Source organism: Acyrthosiphon pisum, chromosome A1 (genome assembly GCF_005508785.2).
Source record: "Acyrthosiphon pisum isolate AL4f chromosome A1, pea_aphid_22Mar2018_4r6ur, whole genome shotgun sequence".
NCBI lineage: Eukaryota > Metazoa > Arthropoda > Insecta > Hemiptera > Aphididae > Acyrthosiphon > Acyrthosiphon pisum.
This window is the reverse complement of record NC_042494.1, coordinates 119,840,314-119,852,097: the sequence shown is the minus strand read 5'-3', so window position 1 is coordinate 119,852,097 and position 11,784 is coordinate 119,840,314. Positions and strand designations below refer to the sequence as shown.

At 29.9% G+C, this 11,784-nt stretch overlaps 2 protein-coding genes across 2 annotated transcripts in view; one reads left to right on the top strand and one right to left on the bottom strand.

Annotated features, from left to right (window-relative positions):
• LOC100573680 (spermatogenesis-associated protein 6) overlaps positions 1-3,340 on the bottom strand; it is a 4,436-nt gene extending 1,096 nt beyond the window's left edge. The window contains exons 1-4 of the mRNA XM_016800788.2: positions 2,940-3,340; positions 2,684-2,821; positions 2,416-2,625; positions 51-237 (exon numbers count right to left, since the gene is read on the bottom strand). Of these exons, the coding sequence (XP_016656277.1) occupies positions 51-237; positions 2,416-2,625; positions 2,684-2,821; positions 2,940-2,987 (583 nt within the window). The 5' untranslated portion in view covers positions 2,988-3,340. The remainder of the gene's footprint in view (positions 1-50; positions 238-2,415; positions 2,626-2,683; positions 2,822-2,939) is intronic.
• A 3,502-nt stretch (positions 3,341-6,842) lies between these two features.
• On the top strand, positions 6,843-9,346 carry LOC100573764 (protein borderless-like). Its single transcript, XM_029488163.1, has 2 exons — positions 6,843-7,322; positions 8,729-9,346. Exons 1-2 carry the CDS (start codon positions 7,122-7,124, stop codon positions 9,167-9,169), a joined length of 642 nt encoding a protein of 213 aa, XP_029344023.1. The 5' UTR covers positions 6,843-7,121; the 3' UTR covers positions 9,170-9,346.
• The last annotated feature ends 2,438 nt before the right edge of the window (positions 9,347-11,784 follow it).

Here is an 11,784-nt window from a genome sequence, read left to right as displayed (position 1 = left end):
TAATAATTTAAATACAAACGAGCATGTAAAAATTGCGTGTGTTTTCCAACTAAGTTCTGTGTTATGTAAACATTGCGAATTCTTGAATTTGGAGTGATGAACTCTTTTCATTCTGTTCGGCTGATTTTGCGTTTCTAAATATTGTGGTGAGCATTGATCATTTACACGTGAAATTACGTTTATTTGTTCTGTAACACTGGTCTTGGTGACTAGTGTAATTTTCGGTGAAATAGTTCCCTATGATTATCCATTGTTATTATTTGTAATTGGACATCATAACATATCATTTATGTTGTTCATTATGCCAATTGAGTAAACAATGGTTTCAATAGTTTCAATTTTTTTAATTATTGTTTAAATCAGTAGGTATATAAATTATTATAATTAATATACACTAAACAAAGCTACTTTTTAATCAATTTAAAAAAACAACGCAAGATTTAAATTATGTAAATTTCAGAGTGGCGTGGGCGCACCAATTAATTTGTTAGGGGGGGGGGTCCTATACTAAATAATATATTTTTTTCATCTAGTCTCCACATTAAACTATTAATAGAAGTATAAAGTTTACAAGTTAACTTAACAACTAACCAATTACTAATAATATATATACTTAAACATGTTTTTCTTAGGTATATATAATAAGGGCCAACTTATTTATTGAGTAATATCTACCTATTTGAGTAAGTACCTATAGTACTACAGTATTAAAATAATGTTTCGTTAAATTATAAAGTATTAAATACATTTTATATCTAATCAAATAATAATATTGTTAAATGTATTTAATATCTATCACACATTTAGTCATAGCCCATAGGCATCTGGTAATACACTGTGTGCTCCAGAAATCCCGTTACAACCTTCTTACTTATTAGTATCTCCGTGGAAAATCAATATATTTAAATGCAGTTTTTTTACAGTCATAAGTGTGGAAATTCTGATTGAATAACATAATATTCGATTTTAAAAAATACGATCAACAAAATGGCTATTTTGGAAATTTAAAAAACTTATTTACCTAAAAAATTTTTTTAATAATTTTTGAATTTTTGAAAAAAACAAATCGAATATTATGCTATTCAATCAGAATTTCCATACCCACACAGCATTTTAATATTTCCAAACTATGGTCAACATATTTTCAGGAAAACAATATAGTTGTTAAAATATTTGAAAAAGTTGTGTAAACAATAAGGAAATATTTTATTTATTTTTTGGCCAAGAAGTTCACATTTGAAAATTATTTTGTAAACAATATTTTAATCATATTTAAAAAAAAAATATATTCATGGAAATATTATAAAAATATTAACTCAACATTTTTGTGCAAGCATATAGTCCAATATTTTGTTATCATGAAAATAAAATATTAATACAATATTATTAGTCAAATATTTATTATTCAAGCACTCCAAAATATTCACAAAATATTATCATTTTCCAAATGCTGTGTGGGTATACTTATGACTGTAAAGAAAACTGCATTTAAATATATTGATTTTCCACGGAGATACTAAGGGTGATCGGGACTTCTGGGACATACTATATATTGTACCCATGTGCTAGGACTAATTACTAATTAGAAATAGGTATTATTACGATATTGTAATTATATTATTTTGTCTAGCGGCCGTTATATACCCGTGTATGCAGTGGCGCAAATAGGAAAAATGTTTAGGGGGGCTCAAGCCCTAACACGTTTTTTTATAAATTATAATTTATAGGTACATAGGTACTTTTAAGAATGGTATAGTATTATTTTTTGAGGGGGCTTTGAGTGATTTTTTTTTGGGGGGGGCTAAGCCCCCTAAGCCCCCTTACTTGCGCCACTGCGTGTATGTGGTTTCCGTCTTACAAATACATAACACAGAAATACTTATATTACGTTCTGAATAATTAATTTTACTCTGTTATTTTTAATATTAAATTGTAGCGATAAGTGACTTATTATAAAATTTAAATGTAAGAATATTAACTCACTGTAGTATTTTTTTTTAATTTTAAAGAAAGTTAAGAACTTTTTAAAATTATAAAACTTTATTAATATTTTATTAAATGTACAACGTTTTTATTATATTATTTACTTAATTTTATCGGTAGGTATAGATATTTTTCAACGTTGTCCTTGCAATAGGAAGGGGAGTGGATTAGGTTGGACTCGCTTCTGATATACAGGTAAATAAACAAAATAGTTAAGTTATTCCATTGTAAATTATTTTTGAAAATATTTAAATTCACTAGATTTTCAGAGAAACTAATTATATTGCTTACAATTGTTGTACCATAATGCGTTTTAAAAATATAATGTGAATGCTAATTACTTAAAAAAAAAATATTTAACTAGAAAATTACCTTTACAATTATTTAAATATTATTAATTTATTCACTCTATCTACCTATCTATATACTAACCGGAAATAAAGGTTCATTTTTCATGAGCAATGCCATTTCTCCATTCTTACTCAACCGACTGCGTTCGGGGTATAATACTTCATCGACATATGAGCTATACGTGGCTAAAGTGACTTGTTTATTTTTGTAGGCTTGCACTAATTCTATTTTCATGCATTTCTCTTCCAAGACTTTCTGAATGTCCCTCAAGTTTGAGAGTTCTGTAAAGGTCTATCAGATAAAAAAAAATAGATAAAATAATTGAAATATGAAATTAATCATGTTTTACTTTGTGGAAGCTAAATGTTTCATTGAAAGCTAAAGGAAATTTGGGTTCTACATACGATGTGCTACTGTTACACCCGAACAACCAAATATCGAGATATATCATTCCTTTGGGACATATCCACACACCGGGACACGTGACCTGTAGTTAAGTAGGTAATATTATTGAATTTTTCATCGAAACCGTTATTAAATATAGTGAAAATAATAATAGATAGGTAATAATAACTATCAGTGTATAGTGGATAAATGATACTCACGTCTAAAATATCTAAAACTACACATATTTTAAATGATTTATACGACATAATCTGCAACAGTTTATGTACGAGTATTTTGGTGTTCCAGTGTGCAATAATGTGAACGAATAACAGTCGAACATTCCTACATAGCACCGATTAGTGAATACATGACGTATACTTGCGTGTTAAGACATTTTTCCGGTGTATCCAGGGTAACGTGCTTTTGTATAGGTACAACACTAAAACTTAAGACGTAAGATGGTTCAATAATAACTCACTATATATAGGTACGTAGGTTTATCAGTTACCTACCTATTAAAACTGGTCAAAGGACTTTTGGTCGCAATTGTTGTTGATCATATAACAAGCTTAAATGTATATATTATATTATATACAAAAAAATAGGTATCTACTATGGAAACGGCACCGATTAATAAAACTTTTACATTTTTCTAGTGGAAAAAAATACTTTTATAGTTAAGCAATAAATTAATTGTAACTTGATATTATATAATAAAACAACTTATCAATTATAATTATAGTTAATGATATCAAAAATGTTGTTTTGTGCGTATTTGGTAAGGTTTTGAAATGGTTTATTTTTAGTGGATCAGATTTTCCACTCCGTTCATTGCGATTTGCGACTATGATGAGAGAGCAAGGACATATATTTATTTCAGTATTTATTACTTGTATTATAAATTACTATATTATAATATAAATTATGAAGTATTTTATATATTAATTTAAAAATACAAATTAGTAATTAGTAATTACCTACTATAAGCAAATTACATTGTAGGAAGGTATTAACAAAATAAACCATTCAAAAGTGCAAATATTATAATTTTAAACATATTTAATTGATATTTAATAATATTAAAAATATAGTAGAGTTTAATACATTTAATAAAAGTTAAATGAAGAAAAAGTACAATTTCAATAATATAAAATATTTCGGTAAAATAAACATATTAGTGTGAGATGATATAAATATAATCTTAGTATGTATAAAAAGGTATTATATTTCATACTAATCGATAAAGGTAACTCAAGTTGGTAATATAAATATTACATTCTCACAGCCTATTACATATTTACCTACCTATATGGCTATATAATCTATAATTGTAATAACATTTTTAAATAGGTAAATAAAATTAATTCGAGATTTTCGTTTTCATGATATGGTTTTTTGGGAATATGAATTCGGGAAAATGTCCGGGTACCCAATAAAAGAGTAGGGATCCTTGGATTTTAAACCATTTTAACTTCATCAGTCATCATATTCATAGATTTTATGAACATATTATTATATCTATATGATCATACTATATATCGCGTGCCTACCATAGGTATAACTAGAATTTCCATTAAAAAAATGCATTATGTTATGTATATATAATTATGGCTATCTATGTACTATTTGATCTATAGTATTTAAATATAAACTCTATTGTGTTTTGAATTATATTAGTATACTGCAGTATACACCATACATTATTAGTTATAATTTTATGCCATGAATATAAAGGTATTATAAATGGGTACTTTAGTGTATTACGAAATAGGATTTTAATATTTATGTATAATGAGGTACTATAGGTAGGTACATAATATATGAAGGTAGAAGTATAGAACTAGGTATATAGTATTATAGTATAATGTGTACCTAATAACTAATAATAGTAGGTATAACGTACCCGCGGCCATTGTGGTTTATATATACATATATTATACATGAATATTATAAATTATAATATAATATCGAGTATATTGTCGTATACTCGTATACGTATTTCGAACTATTATAAACAAATCAACGTAGATATTATAGGTACCATAGGACAATTCATCAATGATTCGACACACGCGACGGATATCCGTCTGCAGTCTTTGTTTTCAGTTGGCACGACCTCGGTGGACTTGCGATCGCGTGCCTGTTACTGCGGTCCGCGGACGGAAGGAAGCTGCAGTTCATCAGGCGATGGGCCTCACGTCTCGATCGTTGTCGTACAAATGTTGAAAAAAAAAAAATCGCTTTCAGGACATTCTCCCGCTTCATATAATCGTATGGCGTATACATCATCATCACGATCGCCATAGGTGTATAAATTGGGTACAAATACTTAGAGCCCCTTTTACTATCATAGATTAAACCTCGGTTACGCTTAACCCACCGATTTTACCGGCCGAATTCGGTAGTTTAACCATTCGAATACGGGCACTTAGTAGTTATAACATTTTTTTTCGGCTACCGCTTTTATTGGGTAAGAAAATAGATATTTGTGGCGAGACCAGGATTTATTTTTAGGGGGGAGGGGGAGAAAGAGTTATAAATTTGAAAACAATTTCATTTTCAGTAGGTTTTTGGTGATGGGGAGAGGGTACGGTTAAGTTAGGTTTATAAGTAAAATATTTAAATACAAATTGTTTAACCTTATATTTATACATAGACTATAATCTAGCTGTAAAACCTGACTCCGCCTTGAAAAATTAGCAAAAAATATAAAATACAGTGCTCAATAATAGTATATATGTCTCGGTTTTATAGTGTATCTCAGTTCATGGACAAATCGTTGTAAAATAACTCAACCTAGATGGGCAACTGAAAGTTGCTGATTAGATTTGGCATTTTGGTATATTTTTTAACGTAGCCTAAACTAATCTCTAAACTTTTCCGATATCTCTAAACACAATCTCTGAGATTTCACCGAAATCAATCGAGTAGTTTTTGAGTATTTAAGCTACAAATATATATTTGGTTTTAAGATATATTATATAGTTTATTTAACTGAGGCCATGTAAACGTGACAATTTGATACATGCGTTTACTTCATCTGTACGATACACAAGTAACCGATGGCATCAAATTATAAATAAAACAAATTTCTATTTCCACTGTGAATTTAAAAACCTTTGTTTAAACTTTGAGGCCCTCCTTAAAATTCGAACCATAATTTCATATTCATAACTTCTGTGGTTCCGACTAGGGGATGATGAAGTGTCAGTCAGTACGCAGGACAGGTTATTTTATAAGTTGGTATATAGATAATGCATGTTGGAAAATAATTTAGGCTCATATGTCATACTAAATATTCAAATATACTTTATATTAACTCATAAGAAGTCAAAGTATAATAATAATATTCTCACTTATCTATCCAGTAAAGCAATTACATAATATAGGTACGTTATTACCTAATGTATAATTTATACATTATACTAAGAGAGTACCATTGAACAATAGAAGCTCAGAATTAGTCTATAAGAGTTTATATAGGAAACATTTTTAAAAGTCAGAGTTGACGATATTGAAAAAATAATAAAATTCAAATTCAATTTTAAAGAAAGGGGTAAATTAGTTAAAAAACAAATTTGTTTCGTAGTGCATGTTTGGAAAAATTAGGTTAAAGTGGCCGTTAAACATTTAAAGTTTTCAGAAAGTTCTACCTAATAATAAGTCCTTTACTCCTTTATTCAATGAAAAAAAATACAAATCAAATTCAAGGTCATACATTTGAATTATTTCATGTTGCCTTTATATCGTTGAACAAATTTTTCAATTGGTTATTATTATATTTACGGTGACTTGTTTGAAATAATGTTAATCCAAAACATATTGTTAAACGTCGAACGATGTACTATATTTTATTATATTGATTGATCGATGACCTACCACTTAGATACATTAATATATTAAAGTGTAAACTATTGATAGTAAAGATTCGAAGATTGTTCATGAAAAAATTGCCACCCCGTTGGATTATCAAAAAATGTCCGCTAGGAGCAACGGTTCCCGTCAGCGCATCACCCCTACCTAAAAACGCCACTGCAGTACAGCAGCAGCTTATAAGTACAACTACTGACTGCGCGCTGATGTTTTGTGTTGGGTATATTATATCGTATTAAGTATTAGTGTATAATATAATATTATTCATTTAGTATCGCGTGGGCCGACCGCTGCCGACGTGTGTACATAGTTATTTGCAAATATTTATCCTACGTCACGTGCGTTATTATTATTGCTATTAAAACGACGACGACGATATTATTATAATTTGTCGTGTCTGTGAAATTATGCGAATTCGTCCTCCCGCGAGGCCTCTGTAGCGACAATCTCCGCACTGTGCCGCATACTCACCAAACGATCGGTCTACTGAAACCGCGGTCACCGTCACCGTTTCGAAAAAGTGCGGTATGTTCGGTATACTGGTCCTGCACTTGTCGGCGGCGGCGTTGTTTTACCGCTTTGGTTGTAACGGTCAGACGGCCGAAGTCGGCTCGCTGACGTCCCAGATTGGCGGTTACGCGGTATTTGAATGTCCGGCAGTACCGCAACCGCGGTACGACCACGATGGCGGTCTTCGCCGTCTTGTAGCCGTACGTTGGACAAAAGACGTGAGTACTCGCTTATTCTCACGATATTAGCAGCTGTTTAAATGTTGATTATAATTATTGTCTGTAAATTTGGTGTAAAAACTTTAATGTGACCAGCTTACTCTTCACGAAAATTTGGTAACCTAACCTGTATGGCTGTAACTATGTATATTGTATAATAGAGTGACTATATATAGCCATATAATAATATATAGCACCTATACACCATACCGATCGTTATTAATAGCAATGTCTTGAACATTACACTCATTATTGCTCATACTCAAAGTAAATTTACTACGCTTGTAAGTTGTAATATTATAATACTAGTTGGTAATATAAAATATTAGTACCTAGTCGGGTATATTATAATATAATTATCAATACCTAATATTATTGTTTATTATTAACGACGTGCACATACACACAATGCCCATATAAAAAGGATGGGTTGTGTAGTAGACGATACAATCAATTCCTAAAACACGTTTCTATATATTGAGGCTCCACATTTTGAAGAGAAAGTTTTTTTATGAGGCTTGAATGGCTTTGTGAATTAGGGGAGTGGAAAGGATGAAGAAATGTCAACAAAATGCTGCAGGTAATTCGTGGATATTTTTTAATACCTACACTGTTTATCTTCTACACATAGGTATACAAATGAATACATATCTATCTCACGTCTGTCTTTATATACGTTCCTAAACAGCTGGACCTTGATTTTGATAAAATTTTTGGTACCTATATGTGTTTGAGTATAGTTCCCTGGATGATTTAAATCTGGTAGGTGCTAAAACAGAGATTTTGAGATTTACGATGGAAATGTTTGTTTATAAATGGTTGCTGTTGGTTATAGGAGAAATAATTGGTAGCAATTAGTATGTTTTTTATATATTGGTTGCCATTGGTTAAACGAGCAGATCAGGTGCAAGCATGCATAAAATCAGATTTACGGACATAGGTAATGTGTAGACAATGTGGTAATTTACTACTAAGGTGACCGAGTTGCACTTATATAGTCGCTAATCGGCGTGTCTGCCATCCACCACAGGTGGATTGCTTATTTTATATGCTATCACACATTGTCCCCGATCCGACGTAGGCGGATTGTCTACCTGGGTGCCTGAGTTGCATTTCCCACTGCAGCGAGTTATATCCAAAAGGCAAAAGGAGTTGAACAATCACAATTTTTGTAATAGTTGTAATTTATTACAGGCAATGAAGTGCGCGAGATCAGCTATTTAATTATAAAAATTCGCGATTTCTTTTAAAAAATATTGTATGACAATGCACATTTCAGATTGGTATCATTTTTTAGTTATAAATTATAATACATTGTACATTTGTATGAGAAGCAAACGCAACAAACCGCCTACAGCAGTTAAGCAGTTTACGATTATGTTGAACATATTATATTCTCTTTACAGGGGCAGACAGTATTTACGTGTTCAGAGGGTACGTTAACCACCGACGAACGATACGACGGACGGACTACCGTGGTAGAACCACCAGAGTTCAGCGATGTAGTCTCCATTGCAATCAACGTTTCTAGTCTTCGCGAATCAGACACAGGCGACTATGAGTGTCATGTAACTTACAGTGGCGATGTAGGTCCGCTGCAACCGTCTTCGTCACAACCCCCTTTACCAACACTGTCATTACCCCAGTCGAGCACAGACTCAACGATGAATGCTGTCGATAACGACATGGGTAGTACAGCAGGCGTACGGTTCAGACTCGATGTGCAAGGTGAGGCTAAACAGTTCGTATATAATACGCCGTTTGTCAGCAAAAACAAGGTACACTGTATAATTAATTTACCCATATTGCTCAATATATACCTACTCTATACCTGCATATTTTTTTGAATTATGTTTGCGGAACATGAAACTATACTATTGGATTATCAATCTGCCGCAGACAAAATTCTAAAATATGTATACGTTACTGAGTAGTGAGTAATGTAGGCAACTGAGTTATAGAGTGTACCCAGTTTTCGCGGACACACGGTATACACCTAATTATTAATTATTGATTACAGTTAGACTTTTTTGATATCTGACCTGAAAGAGAATAAATTAATTCCACTTAATCAGAATATAATATGTTGAAATGATTATTGGTTAGCTATTCATAATAATTAATAATAAAAGTGAATGGAATTTAATTTTTTTCATGAATGTAAGTATTTATAAACTATACAATTATACAAGTAAACTCGATATTTTTTTATAGTGTAGGTAGGTAGTGTTTTATTGTTCTTAACGTTTCAAAATTACATAGATCTTAATATGTATGTAGCGTACTATACCTATTAATATACTCTAACTTTTTATGTCCGTTAAATCATTTTATTTATACTACGACATTTTTAATATTGATGTAATGATGTATAGTGTACATCACAGTATATTCGTTATACATTAAAATAAACTATAAAAATTAAAATGTGTAAACAATAAACATTGTGAACTGAATCAATTGCTCAATATTGAACAGACATTTTAAAATTTATCCTTGATAAATAATAAAAACGGATCAAGAATGCGACAAAATTACTAATCGTAAAAACTGAAGTTACTATATATGCCTTATGCCCCATAGGTATTTTAAAGTTCTTTAAATTACACAGGTACCTGTGTGGCAACGTAAGTGTTACCACTATAGTTCAACTATTTGTTTGAATTATGAGTAAAGCATATCAACTAACTAATAGGTACCTACCTACTTTAAATAACAATAAATGATTCATAATACTTATTATAAATAAATAAAACTATTTATTTATTTTAGGAGGTAGGTACCTACCATTTTAAATGGTTTAGAAAAATATGAGTTATGACACAAAAAAACTTAAGACATATTGATTTGTAGATAATTATTATTAATTACATATCTACCTACGTTTGTTTAATAAATAATTCTAACTTATAAATAATCAATAATTGAGGCAATCATTCCATTCTAAGAAATGATTTTCTATAGTAGGTACCTATTAAAAAGGAACAAAAACATTTATTTTAACTTAAACTTTAGGGCAATTTAAACTGGCTGTTCAAATTTATCGCAAAAATAAAGCTATTAGGTAGGTAGGTACCTACCTATTTTATTGAAATATCAACTATTAAGGAACAGTTATACTGTATATTAAGTACCTACTTACAAATACCTACATAAATTATATTTATATTTATCAATTATTATTTTATTAAGAACATTAATATGAGAATGTTTTGGAGCTTACATGTAAATAAAATCTGTATGGCGTTGTGTAAATGACTGATATAGTAATATGAACGAATTCGGCACTGATTAGGTTTAAATATATTCAGGAAATTGTTTCAACTTCAACTATCATAATTCCCCGTAAAATAATAATTTATGTGTTTAAATACAATATTTATAATTTCTGACTTGCATTTAAAATACCAAAGTAATATTGCCGAGCGAAAAAACATTTATTGTGTACAAGAAATTTCAATATTATCATAAGAATTTTGATTTTTAAATGATTTATTTCATTATAGGTAGGTACAATTCTAAATAATATGTTTTTAAGTGTTCTTTGACTGATTTAGTCATGTGTGACCTTGACTTACTGATAAAATTTAACATTGTTGGAGAATACGAGGTCAGTCTACGAGTAAATATTATTCAGGGTCCCTTTATTAATTATTTATTGGAGGTATTGTTGACAGGATGGACTATAATATGAAGAAGTGAGTCGAAGGACTTGTATGTACCAATCAAAAATATCCCACAAAAGTCTGTCAATAAAGCTAACACATTATTTACCGTGATACTATTTTATATTTGTTTGTAGTATAAGTTACTTTATAAATTAAACCCTTCCCTTTCATAATATATACTTAAGTTAGGCTTGCGTAACTTAGATATTAGGTATGGTCTTTAGAATTTATTATAAATTGGCTGGATACCTATACCTACTTACAAGTTCTATGCTAATTATATAAGCTTTGTAATAGGTTCTCGACACAATAAAATTGTCTAGGGTTTTATTATGTAGTAGCTGGTATCATTAAACAAAAATGCTACTACAGTAGGTATTTATATTGATTACAATTTTATAGTGTGAAATTCAAATATAAATAATAATATAATAATTATAACGAAAATAACCTTTTCCACTAAAATTAAATTAATGCTTCCGTATACTGCATTGGTTATATTTTCTACCTACATGACTACATAATAAAGTAAAATAAGAATATGTTTATTAAAACATAGATTTTGTTAATAAATTAGGTTATTTCAATATAGGTACCTACCTATAGTACATATTATATTTTTCACATGTTTTAATGATAATAAATGATAAAAAACAAACCTTATAAAAATATTAATAATAGATAGGTAGGTACTTAAAAATTATAGTAACAATACTATTTGAATAATTAAATATTAATTGTAGAATTTTAGATTCTGAGTGGAACGATGAATGTATTGATTTTACAATGATGTG

Excerpts from the sequence above, each read along its gene's own strand:
- LOC100573764 (XM_029488163.1), top strand. The coding sequence starts at position 7,122 with ATGTTCGGTATACTGGTCCTGCACTTGTCGGCGGCGGCGTTGTTTTAC. Across the intron at positions 7,323-8,728 it reads CCGTACGTTGGACAAAAGAC|GGGCAGACAGTATTTACGTG; the intron begins GTGAGTACTCGC and ends TTCTCTTTACAG.